The following is a 23,238-nucleotide window of genomic DNA, read 5'->3' as shown; positions in this document are numbered from 1 at the left end:
GGAGTAGGGGTGATGTGGAGTAGGGGTGATGTGGAGTAGGGGTGATGTGGAGTAGGGGTGGAGTGGAGTAGGGGTGGAGTGGAGTAGGGGTGGAGTGGAGTAGGGGTGGAGTGGAGTAGGGGTGATATGGAATAGGGGTGATGTGGAGTAGGGGTGATGTGGAGTAGGGGTGGAGTGGAGTAGGGGTGGAGTGGAGTAGGGGTGGAGTGGAGTAGGGGTGGAGTGGAGTAGGGGTGATGGGAGTAGGGGTGATGTGGAGTAGGGGTGGAGTGGAGTAGGGGTGATGTGGAGTAGGGGTGATGTGGAGTAGGGGTGATGTGGAGTAGGGGTGATGTGGAGTAGGGGTGATGTGGAGTAGGGGTGGAGTGGAGTAGGGGTGGAGTGGAGTAGGGGTGGAGTGGAGTAGGGGTGGAGTGGAGTAGGGGTGGAGTGGAGTAGGGGTGGAGTGGAGTAGGGGTGATGTGGAGTAGGGGTGGAGTGGAGTAGGGGTGGAGTGGAGTAGGGGTGATGTGGAGTAGGGGTGGAGTGGAGTAGGGGTGATGTGGAGTAGGGGTGGAGTGGAGTAGGGGTGATGTGGAGTAGGGGTGGAGTGGAGTAGGGGTGGATGTGGAGTAGGGGTGATGTGGAGTAGGGATGCAGTGGAGTAGGGGTGGAGTGGAGTAGGGGTGGAGTGGAGTAGGGGTGGAGTGGAGTAGGGGTGGAGTGGAGTAGGGGTGGAGTGGAGTAGGGGTGATGTGGAGTAGGGGTGGAGTGGAGTAGGGGTGATGTGGAGTAGGGGTGGAGTGGAGTAGGGGTGCAGTGGAGTAGGGGTGGAGTGGAGTAGGGGTGATGTGGAGTAGGGGTGGAGTGGAGTAGGGGTGGAGTCGAGTAGGGGTGATGTGGAGTAGGGGTGATGTGGAGTAGGGGTGATGTGGAGTAGGGGTGATGTGGAGTAGGGGTGCAGTGGAGTAGGGGTGGAGTGGAGTAGGGGTGGAGTGGAGTAGGGGTGATGTGGAGTAGGGGTGGAGTGGAGTAGGGGTGGAGTGGAGTAGGGGTGGAGTGGAGTAGGGGTGGTGTGGAGTAGGGGTGGAGTGGAGTAGGGGTGATGTGGAGTAGGGGTGGAGTGGAGTAGGGGTGATGTGGAGTAGGGGTGATGTGGAGTAGCGGTGATGTGGAGTAGGGGTGATGTGGAGTAGGGGTGATGTGGAGTAGGGGTGGAGTGGAGTAGGGGTGATGTGGAGTAGGGGTGGAGTGGAGTAGGGGTGATGTGGAATAGGGGTGATGTGGAGTAGGGGTGATGTGGAGTAGGGGTGATGTGGAGTAGGGGTGGAGTGGAGTAGGGGTGGAGTGGAGTAGGGGTGGAGTGGAGTAGGGGTGGAGTGGAGTAGGGGTGATGTGGAGTAGGGGTGATGTGGAGTAGGGGTGATGTGGAGTAGGGGTGGAGTGGAGTAGGGGTGGAGTGGAGTAGGGGTGGAGTGGAGTAGGGGTGGAGTGGAGTAGGGGTGATGTGGAGTAGGGGTGATGTGGAGTAGGGGTGGAGTGGAGTAGGGGTGATGTGGAGTAGGGGTGATGTGGAGTAGGGGTGGAGTGGAGTAGGGGTGGAGTGGAGTAGGGGTGAAGTGGAGTAGGGGTGGAGTGGAGTAGGGGTGGAGTGGAGTAGGGGTGGAGTGGAGTAGGGGTGGAGTGGAGTAGGGGTGGAGTGGAGTAGGGGTGGAGTGGAGTAGGGGTGATGTGGAGTAGGGGTGGAGTGGAGTAGGGGTGGAGTGGAGTAGGGGTGATGTGGAGTAGGGGTGGAGTGGAGTAGGGGTGATGTGGAGTAGGGGTGGAGTGGAGTAGGGGTGGTGTGGAATAGGGTTGGAGTGGAGTAGGGTGATGTGGAGTAGGGGTGGAGTGGAGTAGGGGTGGAGTGGAGTAGGGGTGATGTGGAGTAGGGGTGCAGTGGAGTAGGGGTGGAGTGGAGTAGGGGTGATGTGGAGTAGGGGTGGAGTGGAGTAGGGGTGGAGTGGAGTAGGGGTGATGTGGAGTAGGGGTGGAGTGGAGTAGGGGTGGAGTGGAGTAGGGGTGATGTGGAGTAGGGGTGGAGTGGAGTAGGGGTGATGTGGAGTAGGGGTGGAGTGGAGTAGGGGTGCAGTGGAGTAGGGGTGGAGTGGAGTAGGGGTGATGTGGAGTAGGGGTGATGTGGAGTAGGGGTGGAGTGGAGTAGGGGTGGAGTGGAGTAGGGGTGATGTGGAGTAGGGGTGGAGTGGAGTAGGGTGATGTGGAGTAGGGGTGGAGTGGAGTAGGGGTGGAGTGGAGTAGGGGTGGAGTGGAGTAGGGGTGATGTGGAGTAGGGGTGGAGTGGAGTAGGGGTGGTGTGGAATAGGGTTGGAGTGGAGTAGGGGGTGATGTGGAGTAGGGGTGGAGTGGAGTAGGGGTGGAGTGGAGTAGGGGTGATGTGGAGTAGGGGTGGAGTGGAGTAGGGGTGGAGTGGAGTAGGGGTGATGTGGAGTAGGGGTGGAGTGGAGTAGGGGTGATGTGGAGTAGGGGTGGAGTGGAGTAGGGGTGCAGTGGAGTAGGGGTGGAGTGGAGTAGGGGTGATGTGGAGTAGGGGTGATGTGGAGTAGGGGTGATGTGGAGTAGGGGTGATGTGGAGTAGGGGTGATGTGGAGTAGGGGTGATGTGGAGTAGGGGTGGTGTGGAGTAGGGGTGGAGTGGAGTAGGGGTGATGTGGAGTAGGGGTGATGTGGAGTAGGGGTGGTGTGGAGTAGGGGTGGAGTGGAGTAGGGGTGATGTGGAGTAGGGGTGATGTGGAGTAGGGGTGGAGTGGAGCAGGGGTGGAGTGGAGTAGGGGTGATGTGGAGTAGGGGTGATGTGGAGTAGGGGTGGAGTGGAGCAGGGGTGGAGTGGAGTAGGGGTGGAGTGGAGTAGGGGTGATGTGGAGTAGGGGTGATGTGGAGTAGGGGTGGTGTGGAGTAGGGGTGGAGTGGAGTAGGGGTGGAGTGGAGTAGGGGTGATGTGGAGCAGGGGTGGAGTGGAGTAGGGGTGATGTGGAGTAGGGGTGATGTGGAGTAGGGGTGGAGTGGAGCAGGGGTGGAGTGGAGTAGGGGTGATGTGGAGTAGGGGTGATGTGGAGTAGGGGTGATGTGGAGTAGGGGTGGAGTGGAATAGGGGTGGTGTGGAGTAGGGGTGGTGTGGAGTAGGGGTGGAGTGGAGTAGGGGTGGAGTGGAGTAGGGGTGGAGTGGAGTAGGGGTGGAGTGGAGTAGGGGTGATGTGGAGTAGGGGTGATGTGGAGTAGGGGTGGTGTGGAGTAGGGGTGGAGTGGAGTAGGGGTGATGTGGAGTAGGGGTGATGTGGAGTAGGGGTGGAGTGGAGTAGGGGTGATGTGGAGTAGGGGTGATGTGGAGTAGGGGTGGAGTGGAGCAGGGGTGGAGTGGAGTAGGGGTGATGTGGAGTAGGGGTGATGTGGAGTAGGGGTGATGTGGAGTAGGGGTGGAGTGGAATAGGGGTGGTGTGGAGTAGGGGTGGTGTGGAGTAGGGGTGGAGTGGAGTAGGGGTGATGTGGAGTAGGGGTGGTGTGGAGTAGGGGTGGAGTGGAGTAGGGGTGATGTGGAGTAGGGGTGATGTGGAGTAGGGGTGATGTGGAGTAGGGGTGGAGTGGAGTAGGGGTGATGTGGAGTAGGGGTGATGTGGAGTAGGGGTGATGTGGAGTAGGGGTTCAGTGGAGTAGGGGTGGAGTGGAGTAGGGGTGGAGTGGAGTAGGGGTGATGTGGAGTAGGGGTGATGTGGAGTAGGGGTGGAGTGGAGTAGGGGTGATGTGGAGTAGGGGTGATGTGGAGTAGGGGTGGAGTGGAGTAGGGGTGATGTGGAGTAGGGGTGATGTGGAGTAGGGGTGGAGTGGAGTAGGGGTGATGTGGAGTAGGGGTGATGTGGAGTAGGGGTGGAGTGGAGTAGGGGTGGTTGTGGAGTAGGGGTGGAGTGGAGTAGGGGTGATGTGGAGTAGGGGTGGTGTGGAGTAGGGGTGGAGTGGAGTAGGGGTGATGTGGAGTAGGGGTGGAGTGGAGTAGGGGTGATGTGGAGTAGGGGTGATGTGGAGTAGGGGTGATGTGGAGTAGGGGTGCAGTGGAGTAGGGGTGGAGTGGAGTAGGGGTGGAGTGGAGTAGGGGTGATGTGGAGTAGGGGTGATGTGGAGTAGGGGTGATGTGGAGTAGGGGTGATGTGGAGTAGGGGTGGATTGGAGTAGGGGTGGAGTGGAGTAGGGGTGGAGTGGAGTAGGGGTGATGTGGAGTAGGGGTGATGTGGAGTAGGGGTGGAGTGGAGTAGGGGTGATGTGGAGTAGGGGTGGATTGGAGTAGGGGTGATGTGGAGTAGGGGTGGAGTGGAGTAGGGGTGGAGTGGAGTAGGGGTGATGTGGAGTAGGGGTGATGTGGAGTAGGGGTGGAGTGGAGTAGGGGTGGAGTGGAGTAGGGGTGATGTGGAGTAGGGGTGATGTGGAGTAGGGGTGGAGTGGAGTAGGGGTGATGTGGAGTAGGGGTGGATTGGAGTAGGGGTGATGTGGAGTAGGGGTGGAGTGGAGTAGGGGTGGAGTGGAGTAGGGGTGATGTGGAGTAGGGGTGGAGTGGAGTAGGGGTGGAGTGGAGTAGGGGTGGAGTGGAGTAGGGGTGATGTGGAGTAGGGGTGATGTGGAGTAGGGGTGGAGTGGAGTAGGGGTGAGTGGAGTAGGGGTGGAGTGGAGTAGGGGTGGAGTGGAGTAGGGGTGATGTGGAGTAGGGGTGATGTGGAGTAGGGGTGATGTGGAGTAGGGGTGATGTGGAGTAGGGGTGGAGTGGAGTAGGGGTGGAGTGGAGTAGGGGTGATGTGGAGTAGGGGTGATGTGGAGTAGGGGTGGAGTGGAGTAGGGGTGATGTGGAGTAGGGGTGGAGTGGAGTAGGGGTGGAGTGGAGTAGGGGTGGAGTGGAGTAGGGGTGATGTGGAGTAGGGGTGGAGTGGAGTAGGGGTGGAGTGGAGTAGGGGTGGAGTGGAGTAGGGGTGGAGTGGAGTAGGGGTGATGTGGAGTAGGGGTGTGGATTGTGGGAGTAGGGGTGAGTGGAGGGGTGGAGTGGAGTAGGGGTGATGTGGAGTAGGGGTGATGTGGAGTAGGGGTGGAGTGGAGTAGGGGTGATGTGGAGTAGGGGTGGAGTGGAGTAGGGGTGGAGTGGAGTAGGGGTGAAGTGGAGTAGGGGTGGAGTAGGGGTGATGTGGAGTAGGGGTGATGTGGAGTAGGGGTGGAGTAGGAGTGGAGTAGAGTAGGGTGATGTGGAGTAGGGTGTGAGTGGAGTAGGTTGAGTTGTAGTTTATTCTAGTGTACTTGGAGTGGAGTAGGGGTGGATGTGGAGTAGGGGTGGAGTGGAGTAGGGGTGGAGTGGAGTAGGGGTGATGTGGAGTAGAGGGAGTGGAGTAGGGGTGATGTGGAGTAGGGGTGGAGTGGAGTAGGGGTGGAGTGGAGTAGGGGTGGATGTGGAGTAGGGGTGGAGTGGAGTAGGGGTGGAGTGGAGTAGGGGTGATGTGGAGTAGGGGTGGAGTGGAGTAGGGGTGGAGTGGAGTAGGGGTGGAGTGGAGTAGGGGTGATGTGGAGTAGGGGTGATGTGGAGTAGGGGTGGAGTGGAGTAGGGGTGGAGTGGAGTAGGGGTGGAGTGGAGTAGGGGTGGAGTGGAGTAGGGGTGGAGTGGAGTAGGGGTGGAGTGGAGTAGGGGTGATGTGGAGTAGGGGTGATGTGGAGTAGGGGTGGAGTGGAGTAGGGGTGATGTGGAGTAGGGGTGGAGTGGAGTAGGGGTGATGTGGAGTAGGGGTGGAGTGGAGTAGGGGTGAGTGGAGTAGGGGTGGAGTGGAGTAGGGGTGGGATGGAGTAGGGGTGGAGTGGAGTAGGGGTGGAGTGGAGTAGGGGTGGAGTGGAGTAGGGGTGGAGTGGAGTAGGGGTGATGTGGAGTAGGGGTGGAGTGGAGTAGGGGTGATGTGGAGTAGGGGTGGAGTGGAGTAGGGGTGGAGTGGAGTAGGGGTGATGTGGAGTAGGGGTGATGTGGAGTAGGGGTGGAGTGGAGTAGGGGTGGAGTGGAGTAGGGTGATGTGGAGTAGGGGTGGAGTGGAGTAGGGGTGGAGTGGAGTAGGGGTGGAGTGGAGTAGGGGTGGAGTGGAGTAGGGGTGATGTGGAGTAGGGGTGGAGTGGAGTAGGGGTGGAGTGGAGTAGGGGTGGAGTGGAGTAGGGGTGGAGCTGAGTAGGGGTGATGTGGAGTAGGGGTGGAGTGGAGTAGGGGTGGAGTGGAGTAGGGTGATGTGGAGTAGGGGTGGAGTGGAGTAGGGGTGGAGTGGAGTAGGGGTGGAGTGGAGTAGGGGTGGAGTGGAGTAGGGGTGGAGTGGAGTAGGGGTGGAGTGGAGTAGGGGTGATGTGGAGTAGGGGTGGAGTGGAGTAGGGGTGGAGTGGAGTAGGGGTGGAGTGGAGTAGGGGTGGTGTGGAGTAGGGGTGGAGTGGAGTAGGGGTGGAGTGGAGTAGGGGTGGAGTGGAGTAGGGGTGGAGTGGAGTAGGGGTGGAGTGGAGTAGGGGTGGAGTGGAGTAGGGGTGGAGTGGAGTAGGGGTGGTGTGGAGTAGGGGTGGAGTGGAGTAGGGGTGGAGTGGAGTAGGGGTGGAGTGGAGTAGGGGTGGAGTGGAGTAGGGGTGGAGTGGAGTAGGGGTGGAGTGGAGTAGGGGTGATGTGGAGTAGGGGGTGGAGTGGAGTAGGGGTGGAGTGGAGTAGGGGTGGGTGGAGTAGGGGTGGTGTGGAGTAGGGGTGGTGTGGAGTAGGGGTGATGTGGAGTAGGGGTGGAGTGGAGTAGGGGTGGTGTGGAGTAGGGGTGATGTGGAGTAGGGGTTCAGTGGAGTAGGGGAGAGTGTCTAATGGCGGACAGTGAGGTGTGGGGATAATATGAAAAGAGGAAAAGTGTGGAATATGGTAGTGTGAAATGGGGATACTACAGAAAGGAGGAATACTATGGGATGGGAGGAAGAGTTCTAGCCACTGCAACACCACTACCATAGAAACCTCCTTGATTCTCGGGGAGAGGGGGCAGGTGCAAGTGCTTGACACAGTTGAAGAAAAGGGAAGATGGAGGGGAGGGGTTGGAGCTATAGAGTGAGGCCATAGCCAGGTGGTGGAAGTGCTTGTGTGCCAAACCCAAGAGTTTAAACATGAACTTGACAGGTACTGTATATTGGCATTTCCATTAAAAAAATCCCTGACAGAAATGGTGAGACTGTGTGGGAAAAGAACAAGACAGAAGGCCAAGAGACCCTTCGAATACCCAAGTGCTAAGAGGAAGTAGCTGTTGGGGGCCTGATTGGTGAAACCTAGAAATACCCAGCACAGTTCAATCACTGATGCCTGAGGGAGACCCCATATGAAATACGAGAAAAGGGTACTTGCTTTTATAGTATGGAGGGGCGGCATCCTGCACCTGGATCATCACACTGTACTTGTTGCCAGATGCAAGGTTGCTTAGATTTTCATAATCTAGATCACCAATCAACTAGGCCAAAACAGATAATAGATCAGGATGGATAAACAGGTCTATTATTGAACTGACAGATCTATGTTCATACAGTGGCTGTGTAAATTAATTGTCAGCATCCTTTGGGAAAGCATTTGCCTGGGCTTCAGAGGAGCTCTGAGACAGTGGCCAGCTAGAGAACTTATTCAGGATTTACCAGCAGAGAAACATGTACGTCCAAAGATGTCCACATACCTGACACCACTACCCAACAAACAAGGTCCCATCTTCAGGTCAGTGGGAGAAATGCAGAATTTATACAATAACAGTTCCACTATTTAACATACTTATATAGATGGATGGATGGATGGACGAACAGACAGACAGATATATAAAACCACATAGAAAAGAAACAAGAAAAATACATCAAAATGTTGACAGTGTTCACTCTTATCCTGTGATGCTCTTTAGTTGTACCTACACTTTAAGTGGTAGATATGGGTTAATAACCTACAAAAATATGAATCCCACCCACCACGTAGAAGTTTTTTTTATGATACCGTTAACTCTCTGGGGCGGGGTGTAGAAGATGGCTTCAGATGGGAGGTAGAGAAGGAGGTATGCTGAAGAGAAAGGTGGTGGGCAGCTAGCTCTCATCCCCAAGGTCCACTGGAAACACCTCTCAGGACCCACCCACTTGGCACATCCCTCCTTGTTGTTCTTTTCCCCACATCCTACAGCACGAGCCCTATGTGAGTAGAGGCCTCACACGCTTGCTGAGCCCTACCTTCCACACGCCTAGCCATCCCCTCTGCCTTTGCCCTGAATTGTACTTTCTACCTGCTTTCACTCTCGGCAGGGCCAGGGTCGCTGGTGCTTCTCTGATGCAGAATCTATGCAGATGCCTCAGGCCCTGACTTCTCTGCCTTGCACCTCATTTGAGGAGAAAGCCCTCAAAGAACAGAAGAGCTAGTGTATATGGGGGCACAGCCGTGCCTACAGCGGCTCACTAAACAGAACGCAAATGCAAGCCACACAAAGTCCCGGGTACCCCAGCACAGCTCTGTGTAATGAACCGTGCTGAAGCCTGGGTAAAATAAAGAACGCATAGCCACTATTAAGTCTGTCAGTTACAGAAGCTCTGAGAGGAGACTGCCTTGCAAATTTCTCTCTGCAGGGTAGCAAAAAGCACCATGCCTGTTGGGCCAGCGTCCCCAGTGTCCTTTCAGTGATGCAATGACCATAAACTGACCACAATTCTCCCAGAGCCAGCTGGATGCTGTGAAAATCTGTGGCTGCTCCCCACTCCAGATGGCGTGGTGAAGTTGAATTTGTTGTTTGGAGCTTCGCTGTCATCATCAAAGCAGAACTTGCTCAGGTCCAAAAGCAACGTCCCGTTGGCTGCTCTTTCAGGCAACATAATGCTGGCAAAAAGACATAATTCAATATTTTCCCCTAACAAATGGTGACTGAGTAGGCCTTCTAACCCAGGAGGAGGCTGGATCCTTATACTTATTTTCAATTCTGCAAGTGCTTGCCTATCACAGTGCCCTCCTCTCTGGCCTCACCATTCCTGCCCTTGAGTCCTTTCTGACTGTTAAGTGTTAGCATCCTGACTGTTAGTGTTAGCATCCTGTTAAGTGTCTGATCGTGGCAGTCTGCTCCCGAGACCTGAAACGCTCCTCCACTCCACCATCATCCTGTTGGAAGTGACTGATCTCCGGAAGCCGGATTGGGGATGGAGGTCTGGGGTGGCCCTGTTTACAGGACAAGGATAGGAAAGGATTGACATCTGGTTCTGAAAGCACCCAGACTATGACAATGTGTCAAGTCCTCTGATTCTCGGTATCTCTCTACCAACCAAAGTACAGCCCTTCTATATGCTACAGCCTCTCCTTGTGATGGCCTGGCAACTGTGGAGCAAGGATCGTGTTAGGCCATGGCTGATAACAGCATCTGCTTTCTAGAAGAGAGGATAGGTTTTCCTGGGTCTCCACACTGGCAGAAAGCACATCTGCCATTTTGTTTCTGTCTTCACTGGACAATGCCTGGTTTTAGTCATCAATCCTTTCACTGGGGACCACTTATTAAATACTTACTGTGTGCTCTGGAATGTATCCCTAATCCCAGCATCCCCAAGAGGTTTGTACTCATGTCCGTATCTTTCAGGAAAGCAAAGAGTAGTCTGGAGGGGTTTCAAAGCTTATCTCAGAAAGCTACAGCCTCCGGACATGATTCTTCCTCGCCTGTGTTAGCATCACTGTAAACCCTGAGCTCCAGTGTGATGGGGCAAGACAGTGCAGTGGTTCCTCCACCTTGGACTCTCGCTGAGGCCATTTCGGGTCTAACTAGAATTTGATCTCCTTGATGGAGAAGACCATGGGAAAGTACCTGACTCTACTCTGGGAAGCAAAGGTCAAGATTTCCAAGCTGACTTACCTCAGCTTCCGTTAAACAACTTGTTTGTGTGTTCCAGTAGCTTAGCTTCTGTTAAACCACTTGCTTCAAACTGCTTACTTCTGTGAAGCCCCCTGCAGCTAGCTGCCCAGCAAGATGCAGGACAGGGTTTCTGCTTTTCCAAGCAATGTGTTCTGGATGCTTGGGGCTCCACCCAGGACCCCAAACACTTGGGTGTGGTCCCAACCAGCATGAGTAAAGCATTTTAATTGGCTATACACTGTGGCTAAGTAGTTATCTCTGGGGAACTCCCCAGTTATATCTAGGTAATAGGTGTTTGTGAATCTAAGCTTCAATTACAACACTGCAGAGCCAGTGGCAGGGGTGGGGGTGGGGGGTGGGGGGTGGGGGGTGGGGGTGGGGGATGGGGGTGGGGGGGACTCCATCATATAAAGAAGTCAGGATCCTGGTGCCAGACTCAGTCATTCTCATTCTCTCATATTCATTCATTCTCATTTTATTCTCTCTCTCTCTCTCTCTCTCTCTCTCTCTCTCTCTCTCTCTCTCTCTCTCTCTCTCTCCTCCCTCCCTCCCTGACCCCCCCCTCCCCCGCCTTCAGCCTGTTGCATCCTAGGCAAACACTTAAAGCTACATCAGCAGTTTTGACCTGTTCTTTCATTTTTCTCCACACTTGGTATTTTTCCCACAAAGATTTTTCTTGGAAAGCCACTCCCCCTCATATATCAACCCCAGACTCTAAGGGAAGCGGTGCAGCAGCACACAGACCACTGGGCCCTCCCCATGCAAAGGTGACTATGCCCAGCAGCTTTCCGAATCCGCCTCCTATTCATGAACAGCTTGCAAAGCACTTTCAGCCAAGTGCTGGACAATTTACAAGCCCAGCAGAGGCCCTCTCACTGCCTTTGATGCCTCCAGTGGAGCCCTGGGCTCATTCGTCATCAACCTGGGAGAGCCACAGGCCCTCAGTGCGAAGACGTGGGAAACATGAGGACCCTCCTCCACGCTGTCCTGCCCCTCCCACCTCTGGTAGCCTCTGGTAGTCCAGCTAACCCCCCCCCCCCAGCTGCTGTTAATGAGTGCTGGCACCCAGCCCACCCACTCCCCTGCCTCTCTGAAGAAACTTCTGAAAGTCACAGTACCCTGCTATAACTGGGGGACATTGCAGGCTGAGCTCGTGAAGTGAAGATTTCCACCTTCCAGAACAAAGAAAGAAACTAGCTCTTTCCTGGACCCAGCTCACTTCTAAGCCTCCGCCAGCTCAGCTGGGAGTTACCCTCATCGGAAAAGCCTGGAGGTGATGACTGCATTGTTCAGAATTATCTTCGGTAATGAGTCTAATCAGCGCTGCGGCTGACTTAGTGTGATGGATTTCAGGGCTAATCTGGAGAGAAGATCAAGAACAGGACAGTCTGTGGGCTTGCCTGGAGGACACACAACGTTCAAACTGTGATGTTACCGGGTAATATGGAACGCAGTCTGCAAATTGTCTTACTACCTCAGGGGACTCTGGGCCACAAGAAGCCAGAAGATTCAATGAGCAGAGATGAGAAAAGAGAAAACCAGCAAAGGGGCTTGAGACAGCACAGTCTGCTGCAGGCATAGATACCACTCAGTGCAGAGAGGGAAAGAAGAGCTGGAGAGCTTAGGATAGATCTAGAAGAATTTTCCAGCATGCGCTGGGGCCATTGACAATGTAGATTTTCAAGGGACGTGTGAGTGAGTCTGCAAAGCTCTATTCCATCTCTAGGGTCCAGACTTCCTTTAGCAGAGTATGGGTTTAGTCTGTGCATGTGATGGTGTGTGTGTCACTCTCTATGGCCCCACCCCTGCCCATCTCAGAGACTGAGCATCTGGAATGCTCAGATTGGGAGAGCAACCTATACCATGGTTTAGCCTGTGACTTGGTCAACCAGAGTCTCAGCAGGAAGTAGATGGTAAATGAGGATAATTCTAGAAGATTTGGTAAAGAGATGATTACAAAGGAGTGTTTGGGTATGTGCAGAAATCTGAAGGGCTGGTACATCTCTCAGGTCTAATTAAGAGTGTAGCATCCTTACTACCGAGAGCCTGGGGAATACCAGCGGAGGGAGAAGTCCTGAAACTGCATCCCCAGGGACAAGGAGGATTGTGGGCAAAGAGCTACCTTGCAGGAACTGAGCCCTTCAGAATGTGGAGGAGGCAGCCCTGAAAGGGAGGGAGTTGATTCTCTCCCCCAACCCAGCTTCACATCGCCACCCCCGTTGTTTTTAGAGCTCCCTACTGGTCAGGAGAAGGTGAGATGCAAGGAAGGGAGTGGGCAGCCTTCTGGAACATGGTGCATCTGAGGCATGTGCAGAACAGACTGCAATCCACCACACGGATCCTCTAGTCCTGAGGAGAGGGTGAAAGTTGTGAAATGGGAGCTGGTCATAAACATAACAAATGAACCTAGTAGCTATTGCTTACCCCCAGACAGTCTTTGTCTAGGAATCTTTGTGTGGTCAGGCTGTGTATTCAGTCTTTCTAAAGTCACTTGGAACATCGAATATACCCCAAGAGACTTTGCCTATAGGGTCATCAAAAGAGAGGCCTGTTCTGCTCTTCAGCGGCCTCACTTCAGATGCAGAGCACTCTGCACACAGCGGTCACTGCTGAGATGCACCCACCCTTGAACTGCCCCCCTCCCAGACTTCCAGAGACTGGCTAGCATGGAAACCACAGAGCTGACACTGTTGTGGAAGAATCCCCAATTGTGTGACTTTTTGACAAAATAGCAGGAAGACAGGCCATAGTTTTTTGTGGTTGTTTGTTCGTTTGTTTGTTTGTTTATTTGTTTTTAAAAGACATAGTAACCCAGAGTCAAAAAGCACTTTATGGAGCTGGAATGAAGGCTCAGTGTTTATGAACATTTGCTGCTGATCCAGAGGACTGGGTGGAGTTCCTAACATCTATGTGGAGGCTCAAAATAATTGCCCATAACTCCAATATCAAGGGGATCTGGTGACTTCTTCTGACCTCTGCAGGGAACCAGGCATGCCTGCAGTTCATGGATATATATTGAGGCAAAACACTAATACACATAAGATAAAAATAAATAATCACTGAAGGATTTTACTTTTAAATTACCGTGAAATAATTATAAGTCAAAGAACAAGTGAAAACATACAGAATTGTCCCACGTGCATCTGTATTTTCCTTTTACTTATATGCAGTTGAGTTGTGTGAGGTGAATTAAGATGTTTTGTTTTACCACCTACTTGGCTTTGTTTGTTTATATTATTTGCTGGGGTTTCTTTGGGAGCTCCTGGTCACTAGTCCTGAACTCCAGCGTCTACAACTGCTAACCACATTGTCTCACCCCTGGTGGCAATCAGTAAAGGCAAGACACATTCCAGAGAGGGCCCATGGTGCAAATGGAATGAAATAAAAAATAACTGGAAATGCAGGTAGAAAGTGAAAACGAGCAATAATGAAGAGGTACCACAGTGACAGGGTAAGGGAGAGATCTTTGAATAAGACGGGACACTGCACATCTGCGTGTAGAGAGCCGCTTCCTAATGCCATGCTGTATCAGAGCAGTGAGAGGCCAGGGGCCACCCGAGAGGAAGGCATTCCCCCACATGCCTACCTGAAGGTGAGCTTTCTGCATGTTGCGGGGTTGTCATTGATGTCTTCCACGATGATGGTTATCTGGATGCGGTTCTCCTGGCCCCCAGAGGGTCTGTCCCTCACCAGAATTTCCAGGGAAACGATGGGGTTCTGTCTCAGCTCTCCTGCATCTCGATCTAGCCTTCGGGCCACTTGGATCGTCCCTGTCACTGAGAAGGCAAAGATTAGAAGACAAACGAAGAATGAAGGCACAGGGAATGTGGAGAAGACAGGAAAAGACTTGCAGAATGATGACTGTAGTGTACACTGGGAGCAGCCCCTACACACACACACACACACACACACGTCCTGTAAAATCATGTGCGGGTTTGACACTCATTGTAGCACCTGATCTGATCCTTCCCTAAAGCCACACCTTACACTCCAGGGTTGGGCCCTGGGCACAGCACTGTCACAGCCAGCAGAACTGGTAGATAGCTCTCTTCAATTTGACCCACTGGATTCTCTTGCAGAATCTGTTGCTAAGAGACATACATTTGGAGAGTAAGTGAGGCTACAACTGGAGCTGCAGGTAAAAGGCCAGGACTTGAGCTGCTGAGGTCCTTGGAGCAATGCTGCCTCACACCCCTCTTCTACTCTGACTTTCCAATGAGATGGGCCTCCTCTCCCGTCCCCTCCCTTTCCCTCTCTTGCCTCCCCTTCCCTGCCCTCCTCTCCTTTCCTCTCCTGTCTTCTCTTCATGTCCCTTGTCTTGTGCTTAGCTAAATTTGCTTTCTTTTTTATTATTTGGAACCAGAGTCTTAGTTTAAATACTCAACAACAACAAAAAAGGTATGGGAATATGGAATATAGTTCAGAGGCAGAATGTTTGCCTAGCATAGACAGGGCCCTGGGTTCAATCCCCAGCACTATTGTGGGGTGTGTGTGTGTGTGTGTGTGTGTGTGTGTGTGTGTGTGTGTGTGTGTACATGTGCCTGTGCAAGTATGAATACATGTGCATGGGTGTACTTCTTAAAAGTTCATTTTTGCAGCACCAGAGTGAACAGAATTTTCAACCAAAATCGTCGATGCCTACACCTTTGGCTGTGTGAAGTCGTCAATGTCAGAACCTTCACAAGTTTCCAGAGATAGATGCCAGTCACTGGCTCTGCGTACCCTTCATTGCCTCAGTCCCAGAATAGGTATAGTTTGCTCAAAAGCTTATGGCCTGGGATTGTCCAATGCGGGCTTCCACAAAAGCACTATGTAAAGTAAAGTCCACCAGGCTGATGTGGCCTGGGTTTATGAAGATGGGACAATTTAGTTGCTAGTAGGACACACTCTATAATCATCTGGCTTGGACATCATGATGCCCCTATGCACTGGGACTCCTGGGAAACCACTGAATCTGTCTAAGTGTCTCTCTAGCCCTTGGCTTTCCTTTGTAAACTCTGGATGATGTTAGCTCATTTGGGTGTGCAAGTACCAGAGAAGGAATGCATGTGGCCTTGCTGTACAATGACTGGCAAGTGTGAAGTCTCCAGGAAGGTGGCTGTTTCAGAGGACAGGAAACTCATTCTCTACACTGGGCTCCTCATATGAGAACGTAGCTGCCAACAGTCTAGCAAGGTGATGGAAAGAGACATTGTCCAATGCGCCACCATTGGCCACATGGTGTGCCATGTGCTATTTAGGCCCTGAAATGGGGCCACTCTGAACTGAGATCTGCTGTAAGTATAAAATACACAACAAGCTTCCAAACAAAATAACACAACCACCTCAGTTACTTTTAAATATCACTTATCATTTTTTAAAGACAATGTTTCTCTGTGTAACCCCAGCTGTTCTAGAACTCAGTCTGCAGATGACCAGGCCGGCCCCAAACTCACAGAGATCCCCCTGCCTCTGCTTTTGAAGTGCTGGTATTAAAGGTGTGCGCCGCCACTGCCCAGCTCAATTGGATTTTTTAAGTGAGACTATTGATGATACTGGAGTGACCCATCTGCCTTCATTCCACTTCAGTGTCGGTATCGCTCCTCTCTTCTGAATCCTTAGGAGTGTGCGGATGGGGCAGGCAGCTCGTGCATCTTCATGCTACCCTACAACAAGGCACACTGACGTCTGAGATAACAGCAGAAGCAGGAGAACCTCTCCGCCCTTATTCTGTCCAGCCCTGCAGTGGCCATTAGGCCTTCGCTCGAGAGGTAATCATCCTCCTCCAGGAGGACAGAGGCGCCTGAACACCAGGCCTTGCACAATTTACTCCAGTTTTAGACACTTTGTCATCCAACTGGAATCATCCCTTCACTTTCTCATCAAAGTTAGTATTTTAAAAATGCAATTTTCAAGGCATGTGTGGTTTAAGTGTCTGTCTCCAGTACTCAAGAGGCTGAAGCAGGGGGATGGCCATGAGTTACTACATAGCAAGTTCCAGGCCAGCCAGAGCTACAGAGCAAGACCTTATCTCAAAAAATGTATGTGCAGGTGCAGGTGCAGGTGAAGGTGCAGGTGCAGGTACAGGTGCAGGTGCAGGTGAAGGTGCAGGTGCAGATATATAGAGATAGATACAGATAAAGATATAGAGCTAGATATAGCTCTCTCTCTAGGCAATGGTTGTACATGCCATTAATCCCAACATTCAGGCAGATCTCCAAGTTCAAGGCCAGCCTGGTGTACAGAGCAGGTTCCAGGACAGCCAGAGCTACACAGTAAAACCCAGTCTCAAAAAACTAAAAACAAACAAACGAAACAAACTGAACAAAAAACAAAACAAAACAAAAACACCATAAAAAAAACCCATAAAATATAATTTCCTCTATGTCCTTGAGTCTTTATTTCCACACAGATGGAAATATGTGAGTTCTATTTATAGGGGTTTCCACTTTAATCTTAATGGCACTTGAGGGAAAAGAAAAAAAAAAGCAGCCAGGCATGGTGGCGCAAACCTGTAATCCCAGCACTCAGGAGGCAGAGCCAGGTGAATCGCTGTGAGTTCAAGGCCAGTCTGATCTACAAAGCAAGTCTAAGACAGCCAAGGCTACACACTGAGACCTTGTCTCTTAAAAACAAAAACGAAAACAAAACAAAAAGAAAGAAAGAAAGAAAAATCAGCCCAGTTCCTCATAAAGGTGAAAAGTGACCCAGCTGCTCACACTCAGCCCTATCCAGTCTCCACAACCTTAGTTGGTGTCTGATGCCTTTAATACATCCTTTCCCTGACAGCTAAGCATGAACACAGACAGAAGAGCAGGCCAAGAGCCAGAAGAGAACAGAGAGCATTGTAAAATCACTCAACGGCTGGGTTTGGGATGCAGATAGGGTGCTGCAGCTGACTGCAGCTGACTCACACTGATCTATCACAAAAAAGCTGCTGATGGTAGTGATGCTGTAGAGGAGGTGACCAGGAAAGCCCTCATCATCAGGATCCACTGCTGTGATGTTCGCCACCATGGTTCCTGGACGCACTTCCTCCGGGATGGAGTACACTCTCCTCGGACTGCAACGAAAATACTGCAGACGTGGCTAATTTGCAGGGGCAGGGGAGGGTGCAGACTGGGCGGTAGGTATTTTGGTGTGTGCTAAATATAGCACTGCATTGCTTGAGTTGCATCAACACGCAGAGAGACTACAGCAGCTGAAAGGAGGGGTATGACTGGCGTCTGAATTTCTAACGACCGCATCCCCATGGATTCAAAGAAGGCCAGGCTGTTACTGCAGCAGTTTAGAGGGGTACAGCCGCTGCCTGCCTGGATTCTTTTAAAGAACCCACCTGGGCATGATGTTCAGAACTTCAGGTTTATTAACCTGTGCTTGACTCCCACCCTGTGGATGATGCCAGAAGCCCAATAGTGTCTATTCTCCATCTCTGGTCTTTGTTTATTTCTTATTTCTTCTTTATTTTTTTTTCCTTGCCGGAGGGTATACAACATTTCCATATGGAACCTAGGCATCCCTCCAGGTGGCACTCGTCATGAGGCCAGCTGTCTAAGCTCCTGACAGCCAGCAAGTCACCCAAGCCACCACACTGTTCTCCAGAGGGCACTGTGTGGGATAGAACTCCAAGTGGCCAGCTTACCCACCTGTCTCAGACCTCCATGCTTTTGTAAAAGGCCAGTAGCGAGATCATTTCAGACTGGCAGAATCACCTTTAACTTCCCTGCTCCCTAAGGTGCCATTTTCCCGTTCAGTTCCTCCTTAAAGGGAGGCAGTGTTCATCTCAGCTCTAAATGGCTGTCTTCACGCTGCGGGCTTCTTCCCCACACCCCCACAACCCCACACCTGGCTCACCACTGCTATCACACAGGGAGAGCCAGAGGAAGCAGACATTAAAGAAGCAGAGACGAGGAAGGACAGCAGGTTACCAAGAAGAGACTTGATACCCTATGAACATTTACAGGGGGAGGTAATCCCCCTCAGGAACAGTCATAGGGAAGGGGAATAAGGGGGAAATGGGAGGGAGGGAAGAATGGGAGGATACAAGGGATGGGATAACCATTGAGATGTAACAAGAATAAATTAATAAAGTAAAAAAAAAAAAAAAAAAAAAAAAAGAAGCAGAGACAGTCTGTAGCCCTCATGCTAGCCTACCCCCATTGGCCCTGCTCTGAATTCTGGACCAAATATCACCCATAAGCGGGGGGGGGGGGGGGTAGGGGGCAGGGGCAGGGGGTTCTCTTGTACCCCATTATTGGGGAGGAGTAAGCTTGTTTTGTCCAAGAGGTCACTCCAGTGCACGCCGCTCCCTGCCTAGTATCCCACTGAGCAAGCCCTTGTGTCCTGTTTCTCACTTGCCATATCCCTTCTCAGAGTCTGTGAGCTGGACAAGAAGAGCCAGGGGCAGCAGGGACCAGAGGCAGAGGCAGAGGAAAGAGGCAACCTTGTCTTCTGCAACCAGCAGAACCCTGTTTCTAATGTAGGATGCTTTTTCTTCCGTCCACTAGATTGGGTCTAGTCACTTCCTGGCCAGGGTCACAAGAATGCTTGGTGGTTTGAATAATAAAATCTCTTCCCCCCCCCCCCCCACCCCTCCCCGCACCCAGTTTCTGGCATTTGATTATTTGCTCCATGGTTGGTGCTTTTAGGGGAGGCTTAGAGGGTGTGGCCTTGCTGGAGGAAGAATGTCACTGGGGTCGGATTTTGATGTTTCCAAAGATTCTACCTTCCCAGTTCGATCTTTGCTTCCCCTTTGAGCTTAAAGATGTGAGCCCTCAACTGTTGCTCCAGCTACCATGTCTGCCTGCTGTCATGTCTCCCAGCTGTGATGGTGATGGACTCTTAGCCTTTGGGACAGTAGTAGGCACCAAGTAAGGCCTTCTTTGTGTAACTCGCCTTGTCTGTGTGTTTTATGAAAGCTATAGAAAAGGAAAAGTACAGATGCTTCAATGCCCGCACAGATTGGTCCTGGCTTTTTGGCATTACTCCCAGGACCAGTAATTCCCAGGACCATCACCAGTGAGCTCAGTGGAAATGCAGACTGCAGAGCACTGAAAGGGGACCCAGATGTCCACTGAGAAAGCCAGGATAAGCATATACTCTTGACTTTAGTGCGGAGGTGACCATTAGTCCTGGGCCACCCCAGGCAGAAGGAAGACACCACAGGGGGAGTATGTCCTTTCTCCCATCTTTGATTCCTTTGAGGTGGTGGCTCCAGGTTGCCGGGTGATTCTATCTAGACACATTTCTTGGTTGTCACAACTTGGAGAGGGAGCTACTCTTTCACAATGAGGGAGAGGCTGCTAAACAACACTCCTTCATGGAACGAGCCTGTCAGAGAAGCATCAGGTTCAAGTCAGATGTGCAGCTTAAGCCCTGCTTGGAAGCCTAGAGTGAGTGCTAGGTGTGCCAGGTCCCCATGAAAGGCACAGGGGACAGTGCCTCAGGCTCTCAAGCCAAACAGTCTTTCTGTGGTTGCGCTGATAGCCAAGTGTGGTGGAAGATAAAAAGAGTTAGTGTGTGATTTGGGGATCCAAGATTCCAGAGCAAGGTCTAATTTCAGGTACTCCAAAACAGAATAAATAGGATTATCATTCACATCCCCCACTCATTGCCGCACTACACATGGCTACAGGTGGGGCCAGCGATGGCATCCTCACATCCTCTGTGTGACAATGGGGGACGGGGAGCCTTCTTCCCTGAGAATGAATATGTGAAAAGGCCCAGCCAGGCACCCTTACCAAAGGACTCCCAGTGGCTACAAAGGAAACAGGCCCAGGGAGGAAGAGCTATTCCTGGACATCTGAATAAAGTGTTCTGCCGTCAGCACTGTGCACAGTAAATGTGCCCTGGTTTTCAACCTCTGGGAGCCACAGCCTCCCAACATACACTCCACACACCACAAAGCAGACAGACATCTGTCTCCACCCATGGGATGAAATAAATGGGAAGGCAGTCTCAAGAACAGAAGCAGCACTTGCTGTGGTGGCCTTAAGTAGACACAAAGATGAAGAGCTGTGTCCACACCTGCAGCAGCTGCCGCACACTCAGACTTGCTATGCCTGGGTCAGGTTGAAGATTTAACCTTGTAATCGGCAATGAAATAATTAATGGCTAGCTCTAACAGACGTTTGAGGAGAAAGGAAATAGGAAATCCAAGGGAGCAGACAAGCTCTCGATTAGGCCAGCATCCAATGTCACCCCAACCAACTGCATCCCTTTGACTCATTGTTGCTGAGGGATAGGAGCACTTGTAACTGAACAGGCTGAAGCAAACGAGGCAGTGCCCTGGCCTTTGTAGAGTGCAGGCTCCTGCAGACACATAGCAATGTCATCAACAACACCTAAGCAAAGCTGGCTGAGTCAGAGCCTAAAAGCTCAGTCTTTAAAATCACTAGTGAGAACCAAGGAGCGTGAAGCCGCCCTTTGGGTGGCCGTTGCCCCTTCCCTGCCAAACTGCTAACTGGGGCACTTTAGAAGACAGGGTACAAAGCAGATTAGTGCCCAGAGGAGGACTTTTTTTTCCTCTTTGCCATCCTATCAGTTTGCTTTTCTATCTGTGCTGTGAGGAGTATTTCAGGCAGTTTGCTTGCCAACTTCCCAGCTGTCACCTTCCTAGACTTTTTAGGTGAATCCAGAGAGCTGTGTGGGGCCCGGTGCCTCCGCCTGAGTCTGAACTGGTATATGGCAACCATTTGTCAACCTTCTGGTGTGTGTTTCTAGGCCATCGCATCTGTAGAGATGTCCCTGGACTCTCTGGTACCCCGCCCAGCATTGGGCACTGATGGAAACAATCACAGGGGAAGATGACTTGGTTTTGCAGTTGCCTTAAACATACATACACATCTGGTCTGGGGCTCATGTAAATGACCAGGAACTGTCTCGTGTTTGCAAAGTGCTGCAAGCTTAACCTGGGCGTAGAGTGGACTTAATACCTCCCAGGCTTAAAACACACTTGTTTTTGCACGTGCTTACATGTTTTTATGTCTGCAGGTACAACGGCATGCGGAGGCCACAGAATAGCCTTGGATGCCATTCCTCAGAGCTGTCAGCCCATTTTCTTTTTTTGAGACAGGGCTTCTCACCAAGTAGGCTTGGCTGCCTGGCCAGTGAACCCCCAGATATGCCTGTCTCTATCTCCCCAGCGCTGGGATTTGTAAGTGTGTGAGCACACACAGCTCTTTTGCATGGGCTCTGGGGACGAAGCATAACGAGAACTGTACCTACTGAGCCTACGCTCCAGCCCTCTTAAAATATCTTTGCAAACATCCTACCTTGCTCTTCTGCTTGTGGATTTTTCAAATACTTTGTCTATTTTTAATATTTTTAAAGTCTTTATTTCCCTCCCTCCTTCCCCCCTCCCCCGTGTGTGTGTGTGTGTGTGTGTGTGTGTGTGTGTGTGTGTGTGTGTGTGAACACATGGGTGCAGGTGCCTGAGAAGGCTGGAAGAGTGTGCTGGATCTCCTGGCGCTGAAGTTATAAGCTATTGTGAGCTGCCCAATGAGGATGCTGGGAACTGAAGAACTGAACTCTAGTCCTTCAACAGGTTCTCTTAACTGCTGTGCCTTCTTTCCAGCCCTAGTTTACTTTTAATTCACAATTTCATGCCTTTGGGTTTGGTAGAGTAGCTTGTGTTGTATTGTTCACAGCCATTAATGCTGCTGACCCCCCACCACCCCCCACCCCAAGCACAAGATGGTGCTGTTTCTGTGGCTGGGGCCTGAACCCTCTCATGGCAGCAGAAAGCCAGGCTGTGTCGAAGGCTGCCTGCTGCTTCTAGATCCCATCCTGTCTTCCGAATCCCTGTGTGCAGCAGGCCAGGATCTTCCTTTGGACCTGGGAAAGAGGTCAGGTCCACCCTCTTTCCCAACATACATACAATCTTCCCCTCATCTCTGCTGTATGTGGAAGCAGAAGGCACAGTCCTGTGTCTTTCTGGCTCCACCAAGCCAAGAAGAAACTATGGTGTGCCAGCAGCCTTGTGACACCATTATGGTGACACCAGTATAGGCTCTGGGAGTCTGTTATTAACATGGGGCACTCCATTGAACAAATGTCTGCCTTGCATTCATCTTCTGCGTGTGTGCAGTGCCTCACAGGAAGCATTGGGCTCAGGCCCCACCCCTCTCCAACATGTCCACAGTCCCATGGTGCATGTGAATGTGAGCTGAGGGTCAGGAGGTATGGGGAGCAAAGGGAAATGAGGGCTTGGGAGGCATAAATGACACTGGAGATTTCTCCTTCTCATATCTTGTCTAGGCCAGAGCAAAGAATATCTCTGTTTTGTCCTGAGAGTATCTAAGAAAGCTGTAGCAGCAGACTCTTTGGGCTCTATCGTGTGTGCTCTCGGGCCTACCTGGTAAAGCGTGGGATCTCATCATTGATGTTCACAATGGTCACCTGGAGTGCTGTGGAGGCTTCGAGGTCCCCACTGTCTCTTACTCCCACAAGGAGGTGGAAGCTGTCAGGGAGAAATTCCAAGTGAGAGAAACAAGCTTTGCTGACACCACCACAAAGAGGAGTGGGAAAGAGCACAGTAGTCAGGGCACAGCCTTCTTTCTAGCCACCTGCTTCTTATGGACCATCAGAGGTCAGATGTGGCCACCTTGCCTCTTTGGCCATGAAGCTCACTCCCTCATTTCTCAGCCTGGAGAAATAAGGCTACATGGATATAACCTCCCTGGACAGATATCCACTCAGGCCAGCCAAATCAGTCTCTGCCTTTACAATGTCCCTGCAAATGGGCTTCTTCCACTTTCCAGGAAATGCGGCTGTATTTTATTCATTCATTCATTTAAGGCGCTGGATATGGAAGCCGGGGCCTCCCATATACTAAGTAAGCACCCTGCCACTGACCTACACTCCATCCTCACTAACTACCCCAGCTCTCTTGACGAGTATAGAGCCAGGAGCCTCACCTGGCTTGCCCAAGGCCTATGGCTTCCATCTCAAAAGCTAGCCTCTCTTGAGAGGATTTGTCACACTTGCTGCCTTTGAATGCCTCTAGGTGCTACCCTCCCGCTCCCGGCCTCCAGCTCTGGGCATTGGCCTCTCCTCCCCAAGCTCCATTGCTTCACCTGTGTCCTGTCAGCTGAAGCCAAACTCTTAGCCATATCTCAGGTTTCTCAGGGACCCAGCACCCTGTTTGTATCTGGATAGTCCCTCACTTTTCTTGAGTTTAAGACAGCCATACTTCAGGGAAGGTCACTGGCAAGGTTACCTCTTGTGCCCTGCTTCAAAGTCCAGTTCCGTGGTGGAGAAGAGGGTACCATTAGCAGACATTCGGAAGTTTGTTGAGGGAGAAATGAGGAAGTACTGTAAAACAAAGACAAGGTAGAATTAGGTCAGCACACCCTCAGGTGCCTGCG

The 23,238-nt window shown here is 51.9% G+C and overlaps 1 protein-coding gene across 1 annotated transcript in view; it reads right to left on the bottom strand.

Annotated features, from left to right (window-relative positions):
• CDHR3 (cadherin related family member 3) overlaps positions 1-23,238 on the bottom strand; it is a 69,179-nt gene that overhangs the window by 24,349 nt on the left and 21,592 nt on the right. The window contains exons 5-10 of the mRNA XM_084793773.1: positions 23,091-23,185; positions 22,227-22,331; positions 16,786-16,934; positions 13,479-13,668; positions 8,706-8,877; positions 7,386-7,492 (exon numbers count right to left, since the gene is read on the bottom strand). Of these exons, the coding sequence (XP_084649899.1) occupies positions 7,386-7,492; positions 8,706-8,877; positions 13,479-13,668; positions 16,786-16,934; positions 22,227-22,331; positions 23,091-23,185 (818 nt within the window). The remainder of the gene's footprint in view (positions 1-7,385; positions 7,493-8,705; positions 8,878-13,478; positions 13,669-16,785; positions 16,935-22,226; positions 22,332-23,090; positions 23,186-23,238) is intronic.

This window comes from Acomys minous (genome assembly GCF_964271855.1).
Source record: "Acomys minous genome assembly, chromosome: 8".
Lineage (NCBI taxonomy): Eukaryota > Metazoa > Chordata > Mammalia > Rodentia > Muridae > Acomys > Acomys minous.
Note: the sequence above shows the minus strand (reverse complement) of the source record. Positions and strands in the feature narration are given on the sequence as shown.